The sequence below is a fragment of the Rissa tridactyla genome, chromosome 8 (assembly GCF_028500815.1).
Source record: "Rissa tridactyla isolate bRisTri1 chromosome 8, bRisTri1.patW.cur.20221130, whole genome shotgun sequence".
Classification (NCBI taxonomy): domain Eukaryota; kingdom Metazoa; phylum Chordata; class Aves; order Charadriiformes; family Laridae; genus Rissa; species Rissa tridactyla.
Genome location: NC_071473.1, coordinates 43,786,887 through 43,814,700, shown reverse-complemented (window position 1 = coordinate 43,814,700; position 27,814 = coordinate 43,786,887). Strand labels below are relative to the sequence as shown.

Sequence of the window (27,814 nt, the reverse complement as noted above, 5' to 3'; positions counted from 1 at the left end):
CCTCTACACCCTGGGCACTGCCACAAACTCCTCTTTCCAAGCAGAAACCCACATGTAAGAGAACTAAGCCTCCCACTTGATCCATGCATCTTAGTGGTGTCCGCAGCAGTACTCTCAAATGTTTTGTGGTTGAATGTAAGGCCACAGAGGAAGAGGATTCCCTGGTGAGGACGGGCTTTTGTGCCCCCCCGCCCCGAAGAACACTAGCAGGGTGCTCGGTGCAGTGCTGCTCCCCCCGCGCCCGACAGCAACACGGGCAGGAAGGATGAGGCATGTCTTCAACACCAGCTCCGGTTACTGATTATAGGAGAGGGACTCACCCCACTGACAGACAGAGCTAATCAGGCAAAGGAAGCTGCATTCCAGCACCAGCGGCTGCAGTGGGGAGAAGAGACGGAGCAGATTTCTCAAAACTGCCAGAGAGGCAGGCACCTTCCTCCCATTGCCCCAAAAGGGAAAGGCAACAAAATACATCCTAAAACTCAGTAGGTTTTAGGATGTATACACCCTAAAATAGCACCCTGGGTAGCACACACCACCAGCAGGCCGGAGGGCTCTGAGCCGGCTGCAGGGTCTCATGAAAAGCCAGGTCTTGGCAGGCTCAGGTTTGCTTTGGGGCCAGAACCACGTTATGTCTGTTGTAAGGGGAAGTTCTTTTTTGCCACCCTTCACTGGGTAAGCCCAGGTGCTCTGTGTAACCAAGCTTGCAGGCAAGTTGTCCTGGAAATCTTTCATCTGATGCAGTGTCCTGAGCTGCAGCAGGATAATAAGAAACAGGCAGTGCTCTGGTCACCTGTGTCCCCACAGACACGACTGTGCTGTCAGAGGGCTCATTTTGACATTTTAACCAGAGGACTGTGAGCAGAATCCATGCCTGGAGGATGATGACATGAAGCAGCTGCAACGCTGGTGGCTTACTGCTGCTACTACTGCAAAGAAGGCTTTTCCTGCCCTCGGATGCTGGATGCGCTTTGGCTGCGCTGTCAAGATGCTCACTGTCCCTTCTGACTGCTTTGACCCTCTCCTCCCGTGCACACTGAGCCGTTACTGCCTCATTTCCTATTCCTGTACGTGGGATTGTTCACTGTCACAAACCCCCTGCCCCAAGACCTGAAGCTACACCTCAGCATCACAAGCAGAAAACTCCACGTTTTCTCTCATGAATCCGCACCCCCAGACAGTGACAGAGCAGCACAGAGCATTCACGTCTCTACACATCACCACCACCGCTGCTCCTGCAACCTGGCAGACTGGCTCTGCCCTCCCCCCCCTCTGCCGCTCGCATCGAGCGGGCGGCTGGTACATCCTAGAATCATAGAAAGACCCTTGAGATCATTGAGTCCAACTGTTTGTTTCCACTTGTGCAAACAGGCTGCTTGTCCGAGCCCACGACCGGAGTTAATGAACTTCTGGGAGCTCCACCAGGAACGTCCCAGGAGGCTCCAAAGCCCTTCTTGCTGTTTGGGGATCAGGCTGGGATTTCCTTTGCTTCTGTTCTCTCTGTGATTAGTGGATGTTTGCTCTTTTCAGTGCAGAGAGAAACAGCAGGAGCAGAGTGGCTCTGCAAGCAGATGCACTGTTATGGCTGTCCATCCCAGAGAGGTGGCAGTGGGTCTGATGTCTGATCGCTTGGTCACAGTAATTAGATCAAAATTTATCATCAGTTAAGCCACCTTTCAGGGTTATGCAAATGCAGCAGGCCCCACACCACCTGTCCCTTTTTTCCTGACAACTCCATGAGGAAGCACAAAACATCCTCTGTCCCTTCAAGAGAAGCCGAGTAGAATATTTTAAGACTAAGAAAATGTTTCAGAGACCAACCCAGGAGGAAGGTAAGCTCCCCATCTGTAATCAATTACAATCTGGGAATGCCTCAGCTTCAGAGCACATTAGACTTATCAAGTATATTGCAATATCTTAAAATACAGGAAAACCAAATCAGAGAGAGTGAAATCAATGAGGAATGCATTCAAGAAAAACAGCAAGTTGTAAAGCAGGAGGTTTCTCGGTTCTGTTACATCCTTCGTATTTCTGCAAGTCAGCAGCATTTCTTCCAAAAAGCCTGCACAGAAACCACAGCAGTAGCACCAAGTGTTACTTCACTGGTCGGTTTCCAGTCCCCACTGGTACTAGTTTATCTCTGCCTTTAACCTTCACCGCCTTACCTGTAGAGCTGCTTATTTTTCGTGATTCTGCCTTGCCCACACCCTTGCTCTGGTCCCAGGATGGTGACCACGCACACTGGGTGTTTTATGGCAGTTTCACCTCCCATGACACCAGTGCCCTGCCTCCTTTGGGACCCATTGCCCCCTCCTCTCTCAGTCCATCCGCTGGGACATGGCAGCGCCGCAGACCACCCCGTCCCATCTGCATCAACCGGGAGTCAGACATACTGAAACAACAGAGAGGGCTGGGCACCCTCCTCTTCTCGTGTTTAGGAGATTAACTCACAGCTCCTTTAAGCCCCATCATTCTTACGCCAACTTGAAATTTTAAACAGCTCTTTAGCTCCTGCTTATTCTTAATACATACAGAGAGCAACTGTATCTCTTCTCAGTCTTCATTTTACCAAGCTAAACAAGCTGTTCATTTCCCCTGTGAAAACTGAGAAATTTCCCAGAAATGCAGTAGCTCCCTCTGTCCCTATTTACCCCAAATTTACTTCTCACGAACCAGAAAAAAGGCTCACCATTGCCTCATGCAGAGGCACTTCTCTCTCTCTCTACAAGAAGTCGTTTCCTCTAATCTTTCCAGAGCTGTATTTGCCTTTTCTTCACAGTAACACCTGAATTATCCTGTCATTTATTTGTACCTGTCTAAGCACTTTCCTCCTCTGCCATTGCCAAATAATGCTACCCCAGCTTAGAATCAAAATTTCTGGTATTGCCCCAAACACCATGACCTTCCATTCATACTCTTAGGTTTCATGCCACCCGGTTTACTCCTGTTCTCAAGGTGCTCATGGTCTTCCTGGATGGTATTTTGATCCTCCCCTGTATTGACCACACCTGGTTTTGTCTCATCACAAATTCCACTTGCACACCATTGCCTTCTGTGCCAAAAATCATTAAAGCAAACACTAAACGTGACCTCCTGCGGGGGAACTCCCAGCCATCCATTCAGTGCCGCTCTTTGTGTTCTCCTTCAGAGAGACTATTCACATACAGGTGTTGCACCTAAACCGTAGCTTGTGAAGCTTAACTAATAATATCTCACAAGGCACAATGTTGCATGCTTAACTGAACTTCAGACAGACTGAGCTACTACACTTCCTCTGTCCTCAGAACATTTTTTTTTTTTTCTTTTAATCAAATAAAGATATTAAATTAGTTTTTGTAACCTGCCTTTGGTAAATCCATGTTGTGTTTGCTTTCAGGATTTAATTATTCTTTCATTTAAACTCTGCTCTGAAGTTCTGAATAGTACCTCTGAGGTCAGATTAAGAGGTCTGAATTTGACAGGATTATTTTCCTTGCCTCACTCCCATCCCCCCAAAAAAGAAAGGAAAAAGAGGTATTATGTCCACTACAATCTAATCCTGTGGAACCACGTGTAACCTGATAGATTTATTGAGGACCTTTTCCTCTGGACTTGCAGCTTAATTGGCTCAACAGCGCAGTGGTTGGAGCAGAGATCTCTCAGGCTCTCACACCTAGTGCATTAGCTTCAACAGCTTTTGCCTTTCACTGCTGACCCTGTCATTTTCTATTTCTATGAGCTTCTCACTGTGAGCCACCCTTTCCCTCACGTTTATCATATTGCCCTTAGGGAGGTTAATATATTCATTCATGTGGTTCCCACTTTGGCTATTTAATCCCTACGCCTTCTGCTTCCTTCACCTCCTTGGATACCACAGTCCTGATAATTCTTTCCTTGTTTACATGGTATTTGTTTAGCAGTGGGACTGTCCAGTGTTTGTTTATTTTCCTTCGCAAGATCTAATTCAGCTTGACTTTTGCCACTTTCTGCTTTATCGTTGTCCCCTCCAACCATCAGGGTGAAGTCTCCTCACTGCCTGATGCTCTCTCCCACTCCTCTGTTATTTCTAACACCACTGTGAAGCCGTTGTTCATGAAGTTATGTCTACAGCCTTTTTGCACTTTTGACGCAAAAAAAAGAAAAAGATATCAAGTCTACAGTGAGTTCAAAAGCTCTTCAGTGCATCTGCTTTTGGTAGCCTGTTCTCCTAGGCTAGGCCTAAATTATGAAGACATGTCCCAGTTCCACTGATGACGCCGCCAGCACCGCTGAGTGCCGCCCCACAGTCTGATACAGCCCTGCTTATCAAGCTCCCTCCTTTTGGAAGCAAAATCCGAGTCATACCATCCCTTCTGTTGCCTTTCCATTTAATTTAACCGTGAAGGCACTTGATCAAAGGCTATTTCCCAAAACGTCCCTCTGCAAGGTCTTCATGCCTGCTAAAAACATCTCGGAAAGACTATCAGCTCTTCTTTTGCCCTCATGGCTGGTGAGAAGAGCTGTCCCAGCTAATGCATCTCGCAATACCTGGGCTCACCCCTTGACAGTAATACTGGCTGCCAACGCACATCGGTGAGAGCGCGGTTTCTGGAGGTACCCAGCACCCCTACAGAGGGTCTGTGTTCAATGTTGGGGTCAGCAGCTGGGCTCTAGCACAGCCCTGTACATCTTCTACTGTCTTTTCCTACAGAGATCTTGTCCAAACCCTAATTCTGTTTTTGTCCACGTACAGCCTTACCTTCCTGGCTGTTATTAGTGCATGGTGATACCCGACGAGTGTTACCGTACTTCTGTCCTACTGAACAAGGCAATACCTGGGCTCCGGTCATGACTGCTATTCCATCAATCTTTTCCAGATTTCTATTACATAGACACACAGTTCTTATGCACAGGAACAGCATGTGAGGCCTTCATTCAGCCAAAACGCTGTCAAACAGGTGGCTTTTAAACAAAGACAAAAATGTATAAACCTCATCAGTCATCACTGCCGGCCCCAAGAAAAAGCACTGCCCTTTCAGAGGTCCCCCTGCCCCAGCCCCTAACCTCCCCCTCCAAAGCTGACCTCCATTTCAGTCTGCACCATTCCTTGTACTCCAATCGCAATTCATCAGCCAGGCTCGAATAGCTGTGTTTTCAGTCTATAAATCACCAGGCTAGACATCTGCCTGGCTTTCAAAGGAGTTTTGTTCTTCTTGTTGGCTACCGCAAACTTTAAGGTACTTGGAGGCCCGAAGCAGCCCAACCACCCCCTCCCAAGCAACTTGTGGTGATTTAAAATGCAAAGGACAGCTTCACAGAGAGAGCCCAGATGATGATAAAGCACTATTGTTTGTGCCTTTATGGGCCGAGACTCCAAACTTGATGTTTGCAGATTATTCTGAGAGGTAGCTGCTGGCGGGGAGAGACAGAGACAAAGCTGTGTGTCACTGCGTGCTGCAGGCCACCTCCCCTGGCCCTTGTGACAGCCCTTACACAGGCTGAATAAGAAGTGTTACAAGATGGTGTCCTCCAGCATCCCACAAAGAGCTGCTGGGGAAATGGAGCCAACGATCAGAAAGAAGCCATCAAAGGCAGTCGCGCCACCTCCCCCTCGGGTCAGGCAGCGAGTCACTGAAGTGCCAGGCACAGCTGTATCAAAGGAGCTGACACCTCTGACAGCATCGGCATTGCCGCTTGATCTGCTTCTACAGTGAAAAGGAGACCAGTTAGCACTCCACCGCGCGACACAAATGCCACAGATGGGCTCTGGATGGATAAGGGTGGCTTTTAACCACGTGTTATCCATTTTTACCAACTGCAAGTGTGTGAGGCAGTCTGCAGCCAGCTGCTGAGAAGACAGCTTGGGGTGCTCCCTGCCTGGCATCCGAGGTGACTCCTTGCTCACGTTCTTGCTCCTGCAAGAAATGAGGAGACTGAAGCTCACCTCTGGCTCACGAGGTCGGGGAAGGCTGTGTGCTGCCAGGCTCGGGGCAGAGCACATGGAGGAGGGATGCTGGGAGCCAGTCTCGTGCTTCGTTCCCATGAATTAGCACAGGCTCCTACCCTCTGTTTCATCAACTCTTTACGGATACGTTTTTACTGTTCTAAACACTATTACTTTCCCATCCTGAAATAATTTCTGCCTGAAACACTAGCCTGTTTTGCCCTTAGCAATGAAGGTCTATTGTAACCCTTATAGGCAGGTTCATTCGTATTTTTTTATCTGGAAAAGCCTTCACTGTGATTTAAAATTATTCCCTTTTTCCTCACCTCATGGAAACATATCCATGTTTCCTTCGCTATTTTCCCAGTGAATATGACACTTCTACATTAATAGAAGACAGTGGCCTGCGATAAAAATATACTTTTATGGAGAGTTTGGGCAGGAAGCATTACAGGACCTAAGCAAGAAATAAAAATACAATAAACTATATCAAAATTTAGCTCCGATGGGCTCATTGCCATGAAAACAGAAACAAGTGAGCAGACACCTTGGCAAAGACTCAATCATTTTCTGTACAGCATTCATGGAAGCAGGCAAGGGTCGAAAGCTGTTGCAAAGTTATTGGCAATAGGGAAAACAGTAACTGAAGGGAGATGACACACTTGGACGTTCTGCATTTTGTAACTTAAAGAGACGGGATCAGAGCTGAAAAATCACCTGTGAGAATTTACACAACAGCACGGGGTCTATTGGGCAGGGGTCTTCCAGTAACAGACCAGAGAACAGCAGAGTGTCTTCATACTGCCCAGAAAACCCCTGCAAGAAGTGCCAGCCAGGGACCCTGCACCCCCGGCTGCGGTGGGAGAAGAGGACAGACAAGGAGAGAAGGTGCCGGGCAGTGGAGCTGGGACTTGAGGGGCAGTTTTGCCCCGCAAGCACTGATCTTCCAGCTCACAGCCTGAAACTGAAGGCACTGCACCAGAGTGCTTCCAGCTCTCTGGAGCACGCTTCTGAACAGAAAAAGGGTCTTCTCCACCAGGTCTGCCTGGATATACCCTGGCTGGAGCATGCTGAGCTACCCAGGACAGAGGGTAAGGAACCCATCCAGGACTAAACCAGAGCAGTTTACCCCTGTGAGCATTCACAAGCACAGGAGAATGCATGTGTCTTTTGCAGCCATACTACTGACCAGGGTCCCAAGACCATATATACCTCCCCCTGACTGGTAACATCGATGAAGGTCTAAGAGCATCTGGCTCCTGGCAGAGCCTTTTCCTCTGGGGCAGAAAACGCCTGTCCAGCCCTCGGGAAGAGGCAGTGGAGGCAGCTGCCTCCTGCGGTAGCAATTGCAGCGCAATCTTGGACCTTGAGGGCTTTTACCCCTGCAGGGAAAGCAAAGACTAACCAAAAATATACACTGGGGTTGCCTGTTTCGCCTCCTGGAAATTAGGCCACTAGTCCCAAAGAGCACAGGAAAAATCACATTCATTTCCACAGAGATTTTATCACCTCAGTCTTGGCATGGGAGAGGCATCTCCGCCCAGCTGTGAGCAAGCGAGTGCATTCTGCTGGCTTTTTTTATGTAATCAGAACAAATTCCTCAGAGATGAGTCACGGGGTTTCAAGGGTGTCCAGAGAGATGTCAAGCAGCCCTCAAGTGTAAATCAGTGACACACCTTGCCGAGAGGACACATGCTCGCCAGCAGGCCCGTTTCCTCTGCGGACACCAGGCAAGGGAAAGGGCTCAATGGATGTTCCCAAGGAGGCTCCCACGAGCCACACACACACGTGTGGCACCTCCAGACCCAGGACGCTGCTGGTGTTTACATTTTCTGTGTAAAGACAGTGATGGTTTCAGGGTGGAGCTGGAGTGCTTCCCTACAGCTGCTCTCCAAGCTTAAACACTGAAGATTTTCGGTCATCCGGGCTGGAGGAGCCCGGCAGTCAGGGAAAAAGATTTGAACTTCAGAAACAGAGGTTCTGTCCCACCAAAGCCTAGTCAAACTGCAAGGGCTCCTGCCTGAGATGCTAGCTATGGTGGAACAGCTGCATCCCCTGGCAATTGTTTCAGTGCTGTGATGTTGCTACATTAAACCTTTTCTGCTCCCCTACCCAGGAAGGAGTACTCCAGCCTGCGTGGGTCTGCAGGCCAGACAGAGGACAAAGACAATACTTGCATAATTTCAAGGCACAGCCTGCTTTAGTGGCTCCTTTTGAGGCTGAGGTGTAGAGGAGGACCAGGAAGAATTAAACTGGACTCTCCAGGATTGTGTCCAGAAGTAACACTGAGGAAAATGCTGTTGAGCCTTTGGGTGTCAGAGTAGAAGGAACAGACGAAAACCTTGGTGGAGCTTGGCTGTGGATCAGTCTTCTTTCACTAATGCCAAAGGTGATGTTGGGCACAAGATGCTAACGCAGGGCAGCCTCCCAATTTGCAAACGACATGCAGGTCTCTTCATGCAGAGTGTGCAGGGTGCTTCCAGTCTAGACTGGGGCAAATCTCCATTTGAGGGCAACTGCAGAAGACACAACCCAACTATCATGCCCTTCACCTTTCAACTTCACCCTCAGGTGACCAACAATTACCAGCTACCATTAATATTAAATGGGAAAGAAAGAAATGCAATCCTCTCCCTGCTCTTCACATTCCACGATATCACAAACAATTTGTCATATTGGGAGGGGCAGAGGCAGGAGGAGCATTAATTATTGATACTTGGGGACAGATGGCTTTTCTTGTACAAGGGCAGCGAAATGTAAGAGGAGCCTGTGGGTGAGGATGTGCGGATTAGGTGGGCAGATACATATCAGATAACCAGCTTTCAAGTGGAACAGGAACCTTCCTCCTAGAACCAGCTCCGCTGGCCTGCAGAGCTCCCATCAACAACCCTGGCTGCAGAAACAAATCCACTGACATCTGAATTAGTGAGGCTTTACCAGAACCTTTCAACGCTCCCTCACCTCCATACAGAACATCCTGGACACGATGACTGACAGCTTCCAGACAGCAGAGGCCTGACAAACCAGGCACCAACTGGTCTCTCTAGGAGACCCTACTGGTTGCATTTCACATCCTCATCTACTGCCCTGTGCCATGCAAGGTTTATTCTTGAGACCATATATGGTGCTCAAGAGTGATTCTCTCCTGCCTTCCACTGCCTTCTGCATCCCACCCAGGGTGCTGGCCTCCCGAATCAAAGATCCAAGTGATCTGGACTGGTGACTTCAACCAGAGACTCTGCCACCCATCTCTTTTTGCCAGCTTTTCCCATTGAATCACGTAAGGATCAAGAGCAAGATGACTTCACTTTTGTCAGCTCCTGTGCACGTCACAGGACGTCAGAGACACCTACCAGGTTGCAAAACAGGCTTGGCACAGGACACCCACTGTGACCGTCTCCATGTCCAAGAGCAGTCCTGGGACTGACACCCTTATGGGGCAGGACAAACAACTGAGCAAGAATGATTCTCCACCAAAGGCAGCCGATTCACCAGAGTGGACACAGTGGCACCAGAGACAAAAGCTTTTTTCCTGAAACTTTCATGAACGGTCTCTGTACCCACTGCTGGAGTCAGGCATCTGCATCCATTTTCACTCTGGGGTAGTCGTGTCTTTGCTGGAAGCTGCACTGACTCAGACCTGAGCCTGGGCAGCCGAGGGTCCTGTCTCAGACAGTGGTTAAAAGCAGATGCCCAGAGAAATCAGAACTGGGCAAGCCAATGGTAATACCTTCTCTACTAATGCAAGAACGATATTCCTCAGCTATTTTCCATTTGGGGATTTCACAAGCCGGACACCACCTCTTTACATAGTGACTCAATTCAGTTTTCCTCTCTGGACGTACCCCTTAAATCCTGTAAATGGGCACTCACTTTCCCAGCCAGGACAGATTAAATCCATGGTTATTCCACTGAGCAAGGCAGACTTTCTCGCTACCTCCACAGGCCCAGAAGGTACCTCAGGACTAAAATGTCCAGGCCCTTGATATACAGGGGACCTCCTCTCAGTCTTTTCCCAAACTCAGTTTGTTTTCTTGTCCTCTGCTCAGAGGTTTTTCCAAAGCCTCATTACTCTGATAATTAGACATGCTCCTCTCATTTTTCAAGTTGACTAATCACTGATTTCTAATTCCTCTGAGTCTGCCCAGGGTCAGGCAGCCTGCAGCCTGTGAGAGTCCTAAGACAGATACAATCTCGCGATTTGGAAAAACACAACTTCCCAGCTTCCCTCCTGGCCTGGATCAATGGCAAAGTGCTCGAGGTGAACAAATGCCGAGTGCCAGGAGACCGCTACTGTCCGTGAACAATACAACTTCTCACAACATGGAGTAGGATGGAGAAACTTTTCCTACCTAGGAGCCAATGAAGAGGGGGAAGCAATCTTAGAAAGACCTGGGCCACATCTGTGCTGGGAAAGATTGAGCTCTAACAAAAAAGCGGCAAACCTTCCCACTACAGAAGCTTTCACCGGTGTCCAAGTTTGCTCTAGTTTGGTACAGCAAATGGACAGACCTGAAAGAGCGCCTTTATACTGCTGCATTATACCAACGTGAGGGCTTTTGTTCCTCTAAAAATGCCATTCATCTCACTGTGATAGTACCAGCAAATGTTTCTAGTGTAGATCTGGCTTTAAAGAGCACTCTCCACGGAGCCGTGATGTGTTTACACTAGCTAACTGCTGCTGAACAGTCAGATGAGAGCTAACCCGGGCTAATCTCACCTCCCCCACATTTCACAGGGGCTGAGGAGGGGATCATCTAGCAAAAGAAGCCTATGGATTAGAGAACAATACCATGGATCAAAAAGCAGGAGGAAGCTACATCTCTTCAACCCCAGAGCTGAATTGCTCCCTTTCACCCTACTTGAATTGATGTTTATGTGAATCTTTTCCCTGCTGCTCGAAGAAGGAATCACATTATATACACATTCCAGAGAACTTTTTCCCAGCAGAAACAACCGTTTTTATCACACATTGCGCTTGGGAGAATATCTAGAATTTTACAGGCAAACGCATGGGTGGAGCTGTGTTTTGACCCATACAGGAAAGCTGTAAGTTGACATCACCATCCCAGTCAGGCTCTGGAGTCGGGGCGGTCGGCGGGCTGGGAAGGAAGATGTGCTTGGCAGGAGCTCCCTACCTCTTTGATGGCAGACATCTTGATGTTCTCATAGTAGTGCAGCGGTGCATTGGGTGAACTCATGTCATAGCCAAACCCAGCTACCGCCACCTCATCACAGTTGTGGAGCGCCATGGTTATTGCTACGCTTCCCAAGGTGGGGATGTTCTGAGAGGAGAGAAAGCAGGAATGGAAGTCATTAGCAGGTTGCCATTTCTATAATCAAATATTTCCCCTTATTGTCTCTGCTCACAGGGACACTGCTGCTACTATGCAGAAAATCAGGAACAGGGTATTTGGCTATATCTGCAAATGAGCTGCCCAATGTCAGTTTGAGGGATCAACAGCCTCCCAGCTTGTAAAGAAAATCATATGGTAGCCAGCTTCCTGCAAAGCATCTGGCACAAAAGCAGCAGCTCTTGTTTGAGGCTCTATGACCTGACTCTCCAGGGGGGTATTGAAGGGCAGAGGGACTAATGCAAATGGTCAGACTCCCCTTCCACGACTTTGCTATCCCAAGAACGGGGCAGCAGACGAGCTGGAGGATGAATCACAGTGGATACGTTAGTTTTCTGAAATTAAAAGACACAGATACTGGATTACAAATTCTATGCACATTACTGGCTTCCAGCTAGGCTAAAGAAGAATACTTATCCCAAATGGGCCACCACACAGGAGCAGAAGTGAGGAACAGTACAAACTCCTTATTTTACTGATGGCAAGAGCCATTTAAGGAGGCTGTTTAACAGCTCTGGGAGATGGAGAGGAGATCAAGCAGACCCAGGCAGTGTGCACCGAGCCCCCTTCCTTTGCTCAGGGGCACCCCCACAGGCAAAGGACCCTCTGGCCTGTGCCACAGCCTTCCTAACCACAGCACAGTGGGAAGACAAGGAGCAGTGGGAAGCCAGTCAGTGATGGGTGCGAGCACCCTGAGCAGGGACACCCCGACTGTCCTCTCCCATCTGCTGACCTGCCATTTGCACTAAAAGTCCAGCCTCAGCCCTTCCCATTTCATCTGGATTCCGCCAAGACCCGATGACAGTGGTGCTGTACGGCTGCAGCTCCTCCTGTGCGTTCAGATGAACACGACCGCTGTGACAGACCAGCGTTTCCAGTGCAAAACCCTAGCTCACAGACTTTTCTAGCTCCCCTTTAGCCAGATGAAGCCAGAGGTAGCTTTACCCCAGGGGCTAGGGAGAGGCTGAGAAATCCACCCACATGTCTTATCTTCATTTGTAGAGCATCCAACACCGGCTGTATCAAAAGTATCACGAATTCAGAGGACATGCTGAGACAGTCACCAAGGGTGACAGCCTCTTCGCTGAGAGGTAGAAACCAACTGCACGCTTACATTTTGCATTTAAAATGGTCTACCCTGATCCCGTGAGCAATGCTATTGCAGTTCACCTGATGTTTGTAACAGTCTGGGAACACAGTGTTTTGAGTTTCTGCCTCTCCTTCAAAGGAACTGGCTTTTGGCAGCACACTACCTTGCTCACTTCTGACTACCTGACCAGTCCCAACATTTTGCAAGCAAAGAACGCCACCCGTCCCCTAGCTGAGATGCGCAGAGCTGGGTGCACAACCCATGTGCTATGGAGAACGCCACTACAGTGCACTGGAATTACACGAATTTGAAGACAAATGCCCAAAAACTGCTTGTGGCTAAAACAGTGAGACATTAAACCCAAAAATTTGCAGTGCAACTGTAATAGTGCCCATATGAAATGAAAAGACCTTACTACATCCTCCTGTGCCAGCTCTAGATGTTAGGAAAAACATCAGAGTCATTTTGTACTCACTCCTTAATTTCAATTGATGCTCACCACAAGCAATATTGTTTTTATTCTGGTTACTTTAGTTAATTGTTAATTCCCTGGCAGCCATAAAACATCAAGGAGGGGTTTAAAAAAAATTGAAAAAAGTGTATTAGGCAAGGATAAGAAAATTCCCCCAAATTTCAAAATATGCAAGAACATCCTGTCTTCCCAGACATGGCAGTTCAAATTCCGATATTCTCAGCTTTATGTTTTACATAGGAGATTACATTCGGATGTCAGTGGAATTGCATCAGCTGGTAAGGGAACTTGCCACAAAACCCTTTCCCTCAGCCGAGCTGTAGTTACAGTGTCCAAAACATAGCGAGTAAATGGTTATGTCCTTGAGAACGTATCATCGTTGGGAATACGACGGCGTTAACACCACCCACAATTGCACTGGGCCCATTCCCACGGTACAGCTCAAGGGACATACAGGGTCTTTGCCTGGAGGGAATTTCACTGGCAAAGTTAACATTTAAGAGCTAACTTTCTAATGTGAGTCTTACAAACCACAAAGAATTAATCATCCTACCCAACCTTACGGGAGGACTGCCAAACTACCATAACTTTCTTTCAAGCATATTCTTATATCTGTTTCGAGATTAACAGATTACAGAAATCAAATGTGAACTTTCTTTTGGTCACAAAATTATCTGCCTGTCTTTTTTTCTACATATAATACCTCCAATGGTCTTTATGGAAAAATGGGAAATAATTTTCTCATCTGCTTCAGTTCTTCAGTAACTCCTGACATGCCAGTATCTTGGTACTGCCTGCTACTCTCTCAAAAATGACTGAAATACCAAATACTACCAAGGACTTCCTGACCTCTCAGATTGTGGTAGGTGTATCTGGTTTGGCCCCTACAACTAGTACGAAATCACACGGTGCCCTTAGCAAAAAAGTCACACTCAGAAACTGATGATCTGATGGCAGTTTTTAATTAAATTATGCCTTATTGATGTTAGCACCCTCCAATACTATGGTAGCTACAGCCTAGTGCGTGTCCCCTCCTTGAAGACCGGGATCTGCAGCCATTCACTCACACCTTCACTGCTGAGACACAGCCTCACGTCCCACTGCTGCAGTCAGAACTGCGTGGGCTAGAGAAGACCACCTAGAAAATATGTAAGAATTATCCCTGCTATTCACTGAGGGCAGTAACTGTTTGGGCAGCACAGGGGTGCTTGTAGAGCCCACCCTTAGTAAACGGTGTGGATAACAGCACCTGCTAAAAGAAGAACATGAGTACAAACTGTGTGCACCCACACGTGCCTGGATCAAATACAGGCAACTGGACATTTGCGCCGTTAAAGCAGAAGTAACCATCCACCAGACAGATTAAACAGTAACCGGGGAAATTAGAGAGACTTGGAAAAAAAAAAAAGGAACCAGCTTGAACATAAGTATAAAAGAAGCATGATTGCCGGTTAACTGCATGTCATTAGTAAGGCAATATAGTGTTTTGGTTCTGATTTGGTTTAAACTACAGGAACTGAGCTGTTTTCTCTTGTGACAGCCTGCTGAGCTTCTGCTACTCCTTCCCTCTGCTGAAAATGAAGCACTGCCTCATGTCCAGGTTGCAGCACGGGAAAGAAAAGACTCTGTAGGATCTAGGGATGTGTCCCAGGCTGTGCTGCAGAGAAGCCAACTCAGCAGTGTTCTCCAGGTCCAGGGGAAAGGGCTCTCCTCTCAGCAGAGGAGTGCAAATGAGAGGGGACATGTATCAGAGAGAGGAAATGGTTATACTTATTCTCTAGCTGCATCTACAGTGTTTCTGAGCTCTCCTGATCATACACAGACATGTAAATTCATTTGCTGCTAAACTGTAATCTGGACCTAATGAACCACATAGAACCTTTGGGGCAAGTTGGGGGACAAGTCGCTCCAAAAGAAGTTAGGCATCATGGACATTGCTGTGCCAAACCTGGCTTGCTATGCCCTGCACAATGCGTCAGTGCTATCTCACCACACACACCCTTGTGCCGTGCCCGAAAGACATACCAAAACAACCACCACACCTCTTGCACTAAGTTATGAAAATAAAACTCTCTCAAACAACTGAGCAGGCCTCTTGTTATTCTAGGCCATTGCTGAGGAAAAAAACCCAAAATCGCAACATCCCGCCTCAGGAGTAATAATCTGGGGTTGGACCAGCTCAAAGCCTGTCTTCCTGCTCATGGCCCTCTCTGTGCCTGGGTATTCCTGTACCAACAAGCAATGCTGCTTTCAACCAAATGGTTGAAGAATGGCTGCCCAACAGTGGCCAGTGCCGAGGCAGGAGCCTCCTGGGATGCTTCCCAGCCACACAAAGACTGGCCAGTGCAGGCCAGGCCACAGCATGGGGCTGCCTGGAGTGGCCCAGCAGGACCACTGCTCCAGATGTGGCCACAATGAGTGTCTGACCTGAACTGGTGCCCACCAGGGAAAGCTGGGAATGGCAAGACCCCAGAAAACATTGGCAGTCCTCTCCCCCTGCCAGTTCCCTGCCACAAGCCTTGAACTTGGCCTTGCAAGCTGTGTACTCCCTACTGCGTTCTCATAGGTTTCTGTCCTACCAATGGTGGCCACCAGGTTCAGCATCCCCTCTCCAGCACTGGTAAACAACTGCAAGGGCAACCTCCTTGGATAACGTGGCCTGAATGGACAGTCCACATTTCCAAGCCTGGCCTGCTTGTCTAAGCCCAAACATCTGGAAAATGTAATATCTAATATAATGCTCCCCAGGGATTAGCCCTTTGCCTGGTCCCATTTGAGAGAACGCAGCACACTGAGAGACGAGCCAGAGACGACACCAAAAGGCCATCTGACAAACAGAAGCAGCAAACACAGCAGCGGTGAGCGACGCGTCACCACAGCAGCGCTGGGCAAAGGCTGCCTGTGCATCTGGAGCACGGCTCCTTCCAGGGGAGGTGAGCCCATGCGTGGTGGATCCTGGGTGAAAAAAAGCATAAAGGCAAGACAGGCAAAGACGTCCGGTCTTGTGCTGTGTCAGGGATCACCGCAAGCTCTGTGCGGTGCAATCACAGCCAGGCTGCATCACGAGGTCAAGGGACCAGAAATGCCTCTAGCAGTACAGACAGACATAGGACAGGTTCTCCCAACTGCTCCTCCACTCTTCTCCGCTGCAAGGGGAAAGATAAAAGGCTTCCCCTCAAGACATTGCTGTTTCATCTCCCATTGGTCCCCCTGAAGAGGCTTTAAAGACTGACTTCTACTCATGCAAGAAAAGAGCCAGCCAGCAGAAATGAACACCAGCCCTCCTTTGGACTTACTGGGGGCTGAGCATCACCTCATGGGCTTGCGCTGGAGATCCAGTGCTGGCAACTGAACCAGGGGACTGTAACCGCTCTTTGCTTGGTGCATGTGAAAAGCTCGCACTGCTTTTCATTCCATGCCCGGGTCATTTCTGTGTCACTGCCTGCTGGACTGGAAGGAAATGACTGCTGTAAATCTGTTTTTAGAAATATTTGACTCCCTTAATATGTTAAATGAATTCCAGTTATTTATGGGATTTTACTTAGCTCGGAGTAAGACATATTGGACTGTTCAGACTATTCCAATTGTTACCTTTTTCACTAAAAGGGCAAGGCATTGCTAAAGAATAAATTCCCTAAAAACAATAATGCAACTAGATATTCAAATTAGTTTAACTACTGTATTAATTTATTTGAGGAAAAACTTGAAGAATTGCTCACCTAGGAAAAATTGCTACCTTAGTTTTATTGGTTACAGACCTAACAGCAATAAAGTCAAAACAAAAGAAATACAGAACAAAACTATAATAGCATCATATGCTATAGATAACAGCCGCTGCATTTTCTTTTTGTTCATTTACGTTTGCATAGGAACAACCCCAAACCTACTCTTTGCTTCCCTTAGCTGGCAACTTTGGAAATATGGCATAAAAAACAATTTAGCATCACTTATTGTGAGCAGACAACTACCTGCAGAGTGGTCCCTGTCACAGGAGGTAACAACCCACAGTGCTGCCCCCACAGCTACCTCCATCCAGGCACAGAATCAGTTGCAATATTTGGCTTCAAAGCTTAAAGCAGAGCATCTCCAACACTCTTCCTTCACTTCCCTTAGGTATCCCTTGCCGTAAGCAGGAGATAGCCTCCAGAACTGGCAGTCAGCAGCAGAGCAAAAGGGAAGGGCCAGAGGCCTGTGGCTGGAGACACGACAAGCCAGCTGCCCAGCAGGTTTTCGTTCTGCCATTTAACTGCGAAGTTCCTATACAACTTAGCCCCAATCAAATCTCTTTTGACCACATCTAACCTGATGCGCAAGCTCTGATTCACCATTTGCCATAGAGCGGCTTCCTGTGCAATGCAGGGACTATTTCTTAAGGACAGAACAATTTACCAGAGGGCAAGCAAGGGCATGACTTTACCACACGCTAGCTGCTCCGCGGTAACCACGTATATGCTTCACCCTGTGCTAAATGGGAGTTCACGGCCTACTCTTTCATAGAAAGGTAAACTCCCTTCAGTTGCTTTGCACCTATGGTGTGCAGAAGCACGTGGTTGGGCATTTACCAATGCATTTGCACGTGGTATGCATTTACCTGCTACCCTATAATGGCTTGTCCGAATGTCCATTCCCCAGCAGCTCATGGACTGGTCACACTGCAGTGGCAATGGACTGAACAGTCCAGCCCATGAAGCAGATGTACTGTCTTGCAAACCCAAAGCTTAACAATGACACCAAGTCTCTGTATTTGACTGCAGTGGCCCTTTACCTGTCCCTCTACCTGCTTTAGAAGACGCTGTGCAAGTGCAAATAAAGGCGCAGCACACAACTAGAAGGATGGGGCGGCAGACTGCTCTGCTGCTGCCATCCCCCACCTCTCTTCTGCTCCATAAAGACCCAACAGGTCCCCAAGACACAGCCTTCACTCGGTGTCGTTCCAGCAATAACAGCCAAGGAGACAAAGCTTGCTGGGACCAGGGCAGCTCAGTACTAATGAGAGAAGGGGTCGTTATGACCAGCCAGGGGAGCTGAAAAGCTGCCTATGGAGCAAAAGGTCACCACTGGCATCTCCAGAAAGCCTGCCTGCCCACAGGCCAAACCACGTAACAGCAAAGAGAAGCCCTGGGGCAGGACGTGCTAACTCTCCAGCATCAGAGGTTAATCCCCGAGTGCCTGTGGGCTGTCAGCACGCTGCAGAGGTGCTAATCCACGGCCAGGTGCCTGACGCAGCCTGATAACACCTCCTGCACACGGCTCCTCCTTCACCAAGCTGGTGCTGAGGCTGGGTGAAGTCCAGAGGAGGACGCTTTATCTCTTTTGTAAGGGGTCTGTAGTTTCAGCCATGTCCAGTACACCAACAAACAAAGACTTACAGTTTTGGGCAGCAGAGCTCAATCTCATATGAAGTTAAATCATAAGCAGTTCCATGGATGCACAGCACCAGCAAAGAGGGACAAATAAACACCACAGTCTGCACTGGAGTCCTCAGAGTCCTGATAATTTGTGTAATCTGAAATGTTCTCCTGGCCACCTCACAGCATGCTCAGGGCTCCCAGAGGAGCCAGAAAGCCACTGCTCCAATGGCTCTCAGCGCTACTTGAGTGGGCAGGACTCTTCACTACACAGCAAAAAGCACCATGGCAATAACCATCCCTAGTGTTGTACATGCAACAGGCAACGACACCTCTGAACTGATGGATGTTCATGCTCGTCCCCCAGTAAGCTGTCTGCAGTGCAAGGTAGGTTACTGCATGCCTGCATTATCAGTGCGATACCAGTGATGTCTGGTTTCAAGCCCAAAAGACCTGTATACACAGAACTTCCACCGTAACATAACTCACATACATACACCTTTGGCTAGTGAGACAGCCAAGCCTGCACCCACACCTTAAGAGGATTCTTTAATCAAGGAGAGGATCTTCACTAGCTCATTTCTTTTGTGTTAAACCATTTCTGAGCATTAACATTTAATTTTACCCTTTAGTTTAGGATCCGTTGCTAGGATCCTAAACTAAAGTTTTTCTTTATCATCAGCTTATCCCAAGAAAAAAGAAGTTCACATGCAGTAGGAAACAGCTCTCCCTCGTCTTAAAGACTTCAGTAAATGGACTGAGGAAACTCCTGAAAAGCTTTACTGGTCCCAGAGAGAAGTCACTGTTCATTGTGGGTGACCAGCTTTGCTCCTTGCTCAGACTTTCAGCTACTAATGCCACAAGTGCAATCAAAATGCACATCTCAATTGTACCCCGCTACTATCCTCCAGAACCATCTGGCCCAAATTATATTATCAAAGCAGAGGATGTTACTACATTCACCCTTTATTGAATCCTGGGAAAAATGCTTTGAGACCAGCCCCAAACTATTTTACTAGCTCTCCTCAACCTTGCTGAAAAAGCCCCCAAATTACAAAGTTAATTGGCAGCACATTGTTACCATATGTGGTGTGCAAGAGAAGCACTGAAGTTTATTTAAGCATCAGAACCAAAGAAGAGTGGAACTTTACTGCTCTTTATGAGGATTTCGCGTTGGCCTTGATTACTAAGGCACCCCCAGCCTTGATCCTCCTGTGTGTAGCCTGCCCAACATATCACAGCACACTGCGGCATGGGGGCACCAATCTGCCCCCACCTCAGTTCCCCCTGAGAAACTCTGGACAAATACTAGTTTTGCTTACTAGACCTCAGCGTTTTCCTTCTCCATGTTCCTATGCTTCTTTCTTGAGTAAAGTTTTCCAGGCTGTCTCACATCTTTAAAGTGTGACCCTGAACCCAACCAGCTGTGTTCTGCAGCTGCTGGGTCACGCTGCCTCTTGTGGAGCAATCCTCCTTGCTCTAGCTGCTTCACTCATCTTGCTAGATCTCTCTCATATCTTTAGTAAGAGTTGGATTCTTGGTCTACAGGCTCTGATTTCCACTCTTCCCACTTAAAGTCTCAGTGAAAAAAAGTCTGTAGCAAATTTGTATCACCGGGATCCTACTCAGACTCTCCTTCCATTTGTACAATGGCATCAGTAGCTTCCGTTGAAGCTTTTGCACTCATGCAGCAGCATTCACTAAAGCGTGAAGTCCCAGCAGCTCCATGACAGCAGTCCATAGTTGATGTCAGCAACAAAATTTGTACCTACAGGCTAGAGACACTCTCTCCCTGTTTTTAAACTCTGACAACATCACTGTATTAGAGCGCCCTTGCACCGAGAGCACAGGGTAGACTAACGTCCCAGCCCCACAGATGCACCTGCAGAGATCCTGCTGCCCCATCTGAAGGAATGAACTACAATTTACACACTCTAGCAAGGGTCATGGGCAAAGACTGCTTCCCTTAAAGCTCCATAAACTATTTTTGAATGCTCAAATGAACTTTCATGAAGTGAAACATCAGGTTTCAATTAAGATGCCTTCATTTCCAAATCTGATGTGTGTTAAACAACCTATCAAAACCTCATAAACTTCAGTTCACAGCGTTTTCATTTCCGGATTCTCTCTTCTCCTCTCAGCTTAAGTAATATCTTGTGTATTAAAATAACGTGTTTAAAAATAAAAACAAATCTGTAGAAAAAAAAAAGGCAAAAAGACTGATGATTTCTGTCCTTCATTGGGGCAGCAGTCCTGATTTTCTGGAAGTCAAGTCAAGACCACATCCTTCTAGGTGTAAGTTCTGGAGAATGCAGAGAGGTGAAGTAAGTTACTTCCTAGCTGACAGGAATATTTGGGTTAAGATACCGTCAGTGCACGAAGCAAAAATCCAGTGTTCCCAGAACCACTTGGCAGCTTCTGTACGTACACACGCAGTAATGCATTTCACAAAAGAACCATTCTGTGTGGCTGAATCTGTCTGCACATCTTGCACGCCGCATTTTAAGAAGTGAGTTTCTTACCTCCAGGCACCCACCCTTCTGACCTGCACAAAACAGGCATCTCTAATGTTTCTGAAGACTTCACGATATAATTAGAGCATGGAAAATGAGGCACTATTCTGTCTAGTCCAAACCCATGCTGCAACATGGCAAATCCGTACTAATGACAATGGAAGGACAATGCCAGGGGCAGAGCAAGCAGACCTTGTCCAGCAAAAGTGCTTCTCTCCGGGTTTGTCAGCTGTGCTAATGTGCCCAAAAATGTCACGTGTGGTCTCTGTCAACAACTACATCACATGTGTACATGAGTAATTCACCCAACCAAGTAATACTTTTTCTAATGGCTGATATATTAGGTAGAGCAAATATAAATAGGTTCTGAGGACAGTGTTTCAGTGTGAGATAATCCAGAAAACCCAAGTCACCACCTTCTCCACACTAACGCTCCAAAAATCTGCACTGGGGGTGAGAGATACTGGAATGACCATGGAGGTATTTTATTAATAACTATGACCTAGTACTGTGTTTTACATTGTTTGCTCTTGTAAGCTTTTATACCTAAAACTTGTCACTGTAAGATCAGAATTTCCTACCAAAAGCCTCATAAAACAAACCTTTACCCTCTTTTACTATAAGCCAGGGATACAGGATAAGCAGTGAGGTATCAGTGATTTTAGGCTGCAGTCTCCACGAGGACAGCAAATTCCACAACTGTAGCACAAACTTTAGGGAGACCTGCACCGTTTCCAGACGTGCTGAGGGTGCAGAGAGCAGGGTTCCTTCTTCCTGGAAGAAGGCCAATCGCATCCTGGGCTGCATCCAAAGAAGCGTGGCCAGCAGATCGAGAGAGGGATTCTCCCCCTCTACTCTGCTCTCGTGAGACTCCACCTGGAGTACTGTGTCCAGCTCTGGAGCTCTCAGTACAAGAGGGATATGGACCTGTTGAAGCCGGTCCAGAGGAGGGCCATGAAGATGCTCAGAGGGCTGGAGCACCTCTCCTATGAGGACAGGCTGAGAGAGCTGGGGTTGTTCAGCCTGGAGAAGGGAAAGCTCCGGGGAGACCTTATAGTGGTCTTCCAGTACCTGAAGGGAGCCTACAAGAAAGCTGGGGAGGGGCTGTTTGCATGGGCAGGTAGCGATAGGACGAGGGGCAATGGTTTTAAACTGGAGCAGGGCGGGTTTAGATTAGACATTAGGAAGAAGTTCTTTACAATGAGGGTGGTGAGACACTAGAACAGGGTGCCTAGAGAGGTGGTGGAGGCCCCATCCCTGGAGACATTCAAGGCCAGGCTTGATGAGGCTCTGAGCAACCTCATCTAGTTAAAGATGTCCCTGCTTACTGCAGGGGGGTTGGACTAGATGACCTTTAAAGGTCCCTTCCAACCCAACACTTTCTATGATTCCTTTTGGGAAGGAGCTCCCTCCACCCACACAAATGAGTGCCCTTCTAGCAGTCTGTGCGTGATGGGAAATCACCCAGCTGGTGCTAGAAGCCTCAGAGATGCCTCCAGAAAAGCAGTTCTAGTACCAGAAAGGATGGATCTTGCCTTGGCCTTAAGAAGGCTGAGTGCTGCCACCATAAAAGAGCCAAAGTCCCTTCCCTTCACTGTCCAACAGCGGAGGACCAAAGGAAAAGTAAGACCAGTGTAAGCCTACTCTGCTGCTTGGTCTCTCATCCTTCCCCTGGGTTTTGCTTGCTCCGCTTTATACCTACCCCTCTGCCCATCAGGCCATTGTTGAAAGGCAGTCCGATGAAGCTGAAAGCTGCCTCCTGGATGAAGTAGGGATTCAGGATACGTATCTCATGAGGTTCTCTTGGGACACGGGTTGCCACTGACTTCCAAAAGCCATCAGAGGCACTCTGGTAACAAAAAAAGAAAAAAAAAAAGGGAAAGACAAAACAATATGTAGAATTATATACAAAAGAGCAGATTGCTATTATTTTTTTTAAAAAAAACCAAATACCACTACTGGCAGCAGTTCCCACTGTCCCTGCTCGCTGCCACAAGGCATGAGTACGAGGTTGCAGTGGGAGGGTGCGTCCTGGAGGGCCGACAGCAGCACGTGCAGATGCACTTGAGCTAGTCTGGATGACAAGTGTGAGGAAGACAGAGGCACTTGGTCTTCAGCATCAATAACCCTCTCCCTGCTGCCATCTTTTCACTCTTATTAGCACTTCAGCTAATAAGCTTCAGCTTTGGTTAATGGCTTAAGCCTTCCAGCACACACTGTGATCACTCCCACCTGCTTCCAAGGGGACGTACCCTTGGATAGCAAAGGCTTTTAAGAACATTCAAAGACCTAAAAATGACCGTACAGCTCTACTTTCAGTGTGAGCTACATGCTTCCCACTTTATCCTAGATTTATTCCCTTGTTAGCCTATGCGAATTAAGCCATAAGCTTATAAAGGTGCCATCTTGTCTTGTGAAGGGCCATGCATGTTCACGGTACAAGGGAAAAAACAACCATGTCTTTTATGGTTTTCCAATAAATAGTTTTTAATTAAAGTCTTCACCTCGCAAAGGTGGGAGAACACCGGCCTTGAATACCACTATCCTGCTAGACAGCCCTGCCTGGAGAGGGGCTCGTGCCTCTCTGCCACATCACTTGATGTTGTTGCTCCCTCCGGCTGGTCCAGATGTTAGCCAGTATAGCACGTGCTGCCCTCAAAATAACCGGAGGCTCCTTGTTCACAGGACTTACAGAACAATTGTGTTCTAATGTTTCACTTCTGTTTGGGTTAAAAAATCAGAGCAAGGCACAGGGAGGATGGCAGGAATTTTAATCTGCTAACCAGCAATTTTGGCAGGGTAATCTGACTGAATACCTCCTTCTCGCAGCAATGAGCCATCTTCCCTGTGATCTCCATGACAAGCAACAGAGGCAGATATTACACTCTACGTGAAATGCATGTGCTTTGGAAGGCATAATTTACATCAGTTTTGGGTTGCTTGCAGCTTAACAGTGACTTTACAGTTGCTTTCAAAGCACTGCCAAAAATGTTGATGATCCCCTACAAAATCCTCAGGAGCCTCCCCTGCCCGGTAGCGATTACCCCTGCAATTATCGATGGTAATTCTGCCACAGCCTATGCCCGCTGCATCTCACACACTACTTGTCAACTCTCATGCCCTGTGGTGCTAAACACCTTACAGAGGTTTCTTTCTGGAACCATCCCCTTGGTTATCTTTAGCTGCTGAATTTCATATCCTGAAGAATGAAACTTTGGTAGATGGCTCTTGCCTTATGAAAGGCATTAACACAGGAAACTCGATGAGGATGCATGTTATTATCCAAACCAACAGCCTAAGATAGCTAAATGCCATTCCTATCCTGTTTTGATCCTATGTCCCCCCTCAAAGCTGGTCAAACTTAATGCGCTTTTGCTGACCAGGGCAAGGATCCTTAAACTCCGAGTTTAAGTTTGCATTTCAACAATGGCAAAGTGCTCTCAGGACCCTAAATGGAAAAAAATCCTAATTAACACTTACATTCTTTCATCATAGTTGATTCAGAAAGAATGCCGGGTGTCAAAGCTATCTAACACTTTCCATTACGATACGACATTTTCAGCCACTGAATGATCTCACCATTAAAAAAAAAAAAGGTTAGAAAAAAAATATCAACTTTACAAATGTTAATAAAAGTCCAACATGCATTTGACCAAGGGATTTGAGGGATTTGGTATGTCAGCTGAGTTTTGCCTCTTGTGAAAATTCATTAAAAATTGGATAAATATGAAACCTTTGGAATTTCCTAAAGGCACACATAAAGCAGAGGTCTTTCAGTTCCAGGGAAGGAGCAAAAAAAAATTAAATAAAAAAAAAATCACAGATTCCACTTGCATTAAGCATGCTCCAGGTCACACAGAAATGAAGACGATAAACAAAAATCTTGAACAGCTACTCATTCAGTGAAACCATCTTATCATGGGTTTAAGCAGGCACACCCTGGAAAAATAGCGTGTGACCCTGAAACTAAAATACATTTAGAAGTTTAATTATGATTTCACGTGCAACTCTAAATATGGCATTGCCCAAATTTTGCAAACAATTCAAACCAAAGGTCAAAAGCTGCCTTTTGTTTGGACTCACGGTCCATAAGAGATTCTACATAAATTCTGGGATTTAAGTAGCTTTTACATGGCTTTTATATCACACAAAAAATATTAAAGAGAAAAAAAAAAGATTACAAACATTTGAGACTTTTAGTCTTTGCTGTTGCTTGAGCTGTTCAGAATGATAATTACACAAATCAGAGTTGCTAATTTTCCCAGTGCTGTGTAAATGGCTAGGACCATACCTGGGCTCCTCTCAGCTAGTTCAATGCCAGTGGATGTTATCCATAGCTGAGAATATAACCTGGCCGCCTTGGTCCCTTCAGCATGGCTGTTTGTCCTGTCATTCGTCCTGACAATTTCCCTGACCACTTTCCTCACCTATCACACAGCTCCGAAATGGTTCTGGTTTCTCCCTTCTGTCTCATTTTTATTTGCTCCGTGTTGTCCCCTGTAACTTTCCTGTGCAGTTCCTATTGTACTGTTATTGAGAGTAATCTTTCATTTTGGTATGTTTTCCCTCTGGAGTTTCTAAAACTATTCTAGGGAGAAATGTGGAGTCTCAGAGCAGACAGCTCTCATACTTCCACCTATACAGCAGGTAAAGCTCCGTAATAGGGCTAAAGAACTAAAAACTGTTTTCCTGGCTTATAATTACTGAAATGCTCAGCCTTGTGGTTTGGCTCTACAAACCCTGTAGTTTTGAGCAACATCTCAAACCTTGTGGTTTTGTTCTGCAGCTTGTCACTGGCGAGCTACAAAGCACAGCACCACCATGACTGCGGGCCCCGGGGGGCTGCTCCCCTTGACGCAACCCCCCCTTGGGAGCCACAGCGTCGGGAGCGCAGCCTCTTCCAGGGCTCTGTGCTACCGCTGATGCTCGGCCGCCGCTACGCCTGGTGTGGATGTTCGGTCTGATTGGACACAGATGTTCAGCGAGGTTTCCAAAGCAATTACTTCCCGTTGGGGGAACTCTTGTCCCTTTTTAGGCTGGGAGGAGAGAGGCAGCCACCCGGGGAGCAGCAGGCACTGAGAGGGAAAGCACTTTTCCTGCCAGATTCAGCAACTCAGACCCGCAGTTTGAGGTTGGAGGCATCCCCTGCTTTCCACTACAGTGACTAAGCCTGCAGTGCTTAAGGGTGGGCCTCTGAGGATGCAATATTCCTGATTATCATAACGATAACGAGTCAGAAAGCGAGTCTGAAAACTACCACGTTCCTACAGCACCTCATCACCTCCTAGCATCAAGGTGGAAACCATAGGGTCCACCTATAGGGGAAATTGTGTTTCCCCAGGTTAAGTTCCCACCTTTATTATTTATTGTGCACCTGGAACCTCAGTCACAGATCAGCGGTCACGGTGCCAAGGGCTGCCAAAAAAAGCTTATAGTACAAACATAAAGAAATAAGCAACAGAGAGAGAGAGGCAGACAGGAAAACGTGACTGAAGAACAAATCTGAGGGCCACAGCATTTTTAAGCAATCTTGGAGTGTTTTCAAAATTGTATAACTGTAAAGGACATCACTAAAAGCTTTGGAGGAAACTACTTAAAAAGTAGAAAGAATGTGGATACGCCAGGCCTTTCCAGCCAGTCTCTCGTAGAGCTGTCATCCAGGGACAGAGGCAGAGATATCCCCTCTAGAGACACCACTCCAGGAACAAACGGGTACGGACCTGACAGACCAGAGATGATGCTTATGAAGAAGGGATTAAAAATGGCAAGGCTCACCTAATAGCTTCAGGGACAAGACAATCCAGTTTTAATTCCTCATTCTGTCCGTTTGCAGAATACTGAAGGGTAATAGGGACAGCCGGTTGTAAGCTATTTTTGTTTCCATTTAGTTTTCCATCTCCCATTCTCAGATTTACCAAGGTGAATCACAATATACACTAAAATAAAATGTGGAAACTCAGAGCCTTAGCTAAGAAGCACACCTCAACAGAAGATACAAGCAGCTAGAAGCAGGCCGAGTCTTCCAGAACAACATTTCTAATATACTAAGCAAAATGAGGGGTAAAACTACCGCATCTTGATGACATGGATGCTGCCTCTTCTGTACCTCTGTGATACCACTGGATTTAGGAGCACAAGCAGCATTGCTCTGGAAGACTTCTCAGTCCGATGGGAAGAGGGCAGGGAGATTGCCACGGTCAGCTATGCACAGCACAAAGCTGAACGAAGCCCGGGTATGCAGTACCCTGCTGCAGAGCAACAGGAAAGATGGAAAGACGAGGACAGAACCTGTGGTAAATGGAGATTACTGCTCTTTCAAGCTCTGACAGCACCAGAAATGGAGAGGAAGAAGGGCATGAGAGAAACAAAAAGCCAGGGGATGACGTACCAGTCACAAGACTTCACCGTGCCTGGGAGCACACAGTTCACTGGGATCTCTGCCCCCACCTAGGCTGGAATGTGGTTTATTCCATACCCGTCATCCACAAGCACTCACTGTCACACAAACACAGGGTACAGCAGGACCGCTGCAATCCATCCGCAGAGGCTTTTGAAAGGTTTCTGCTCAGGCATAACCGGATTAGATGTGGAAAGTGTGTTTCCACTAGAAAATAACCATCTTATCAGCCAACGCTGCATTTCTCAGCGGTCAAGTAGACATGGAGGCCTACAAAATGCTCTTCTACAAGTGGTAATATAAATGAAGTTGCATCATTTGCACTGATTATCAAAGCAACAAGGAGTTTTTAGCAACAAGAACAGAGGTGCTGAGAGCCTGCAGTCTGGGTTGACGGTCAACTGCCAGACCCACTAACCCACACTTCAAATGTATTTACCCAACTTTCTCAAAGCAATGGAGAACCCCTCACCACCCTCTGTACACGGCTCCGATGGCCAGCACTTGCTCTGAATGTGCCCATCTTCAGTTTCTAGCATGATTATTTTCTTCCACTCTTACCTGCCCCACTGAAAAGCTCTTACACTGCCTGAAGCAGGAACACTACACATTGTGCTCAAGCCCTTCCCTCGTCTTTTCTTTGTCCCACTGCCAAAAGAGATACAACTTTTGGAGCATCCAACAATACGATACTTCCAATCTTTTATAATTTTTGGTAATTTTGTTTTGCAGGTTTTT

The 27,814-nt window shown here is 47.2% G+C and overlaps 1 protein-coding gene across 5 annotated transcripts in view; it reads right to left on the bottom strand.

Annotated features, from left to right (window-relative positions):
* The window catches only part of ST3GAL3 (ST3 beta-galactoside alpha-2,3-sialyltransferase 3), a 188,454-nt gene that overhangs the window by 6,459 nt on the left and 154,181 nt on the right, over positions 1–27,814 (bottom strand). For 4 of the 5 annotated variants that reach the window (XM_054211301.1, XM_054211302.1, XM_054211304.1 and 1 more), the window contains 2 exons: positions 22,382–22,528; positions 11,041–11,187 (listed from right to left, as the gene is read on the bottom strand). In XM_054211301.1, coding sequence (XP_054067276.1) covers positions 11,041–11,187; positions 22,382–22,528 — 294 coding nt within the window. The remainder of the gene's footprint in view (positions 1–11,040; positions 11,188–22,381; positions 22,529–27,814) is intronic. The other variant, XM_054211303.1, reaches the window with a different exon arrangement.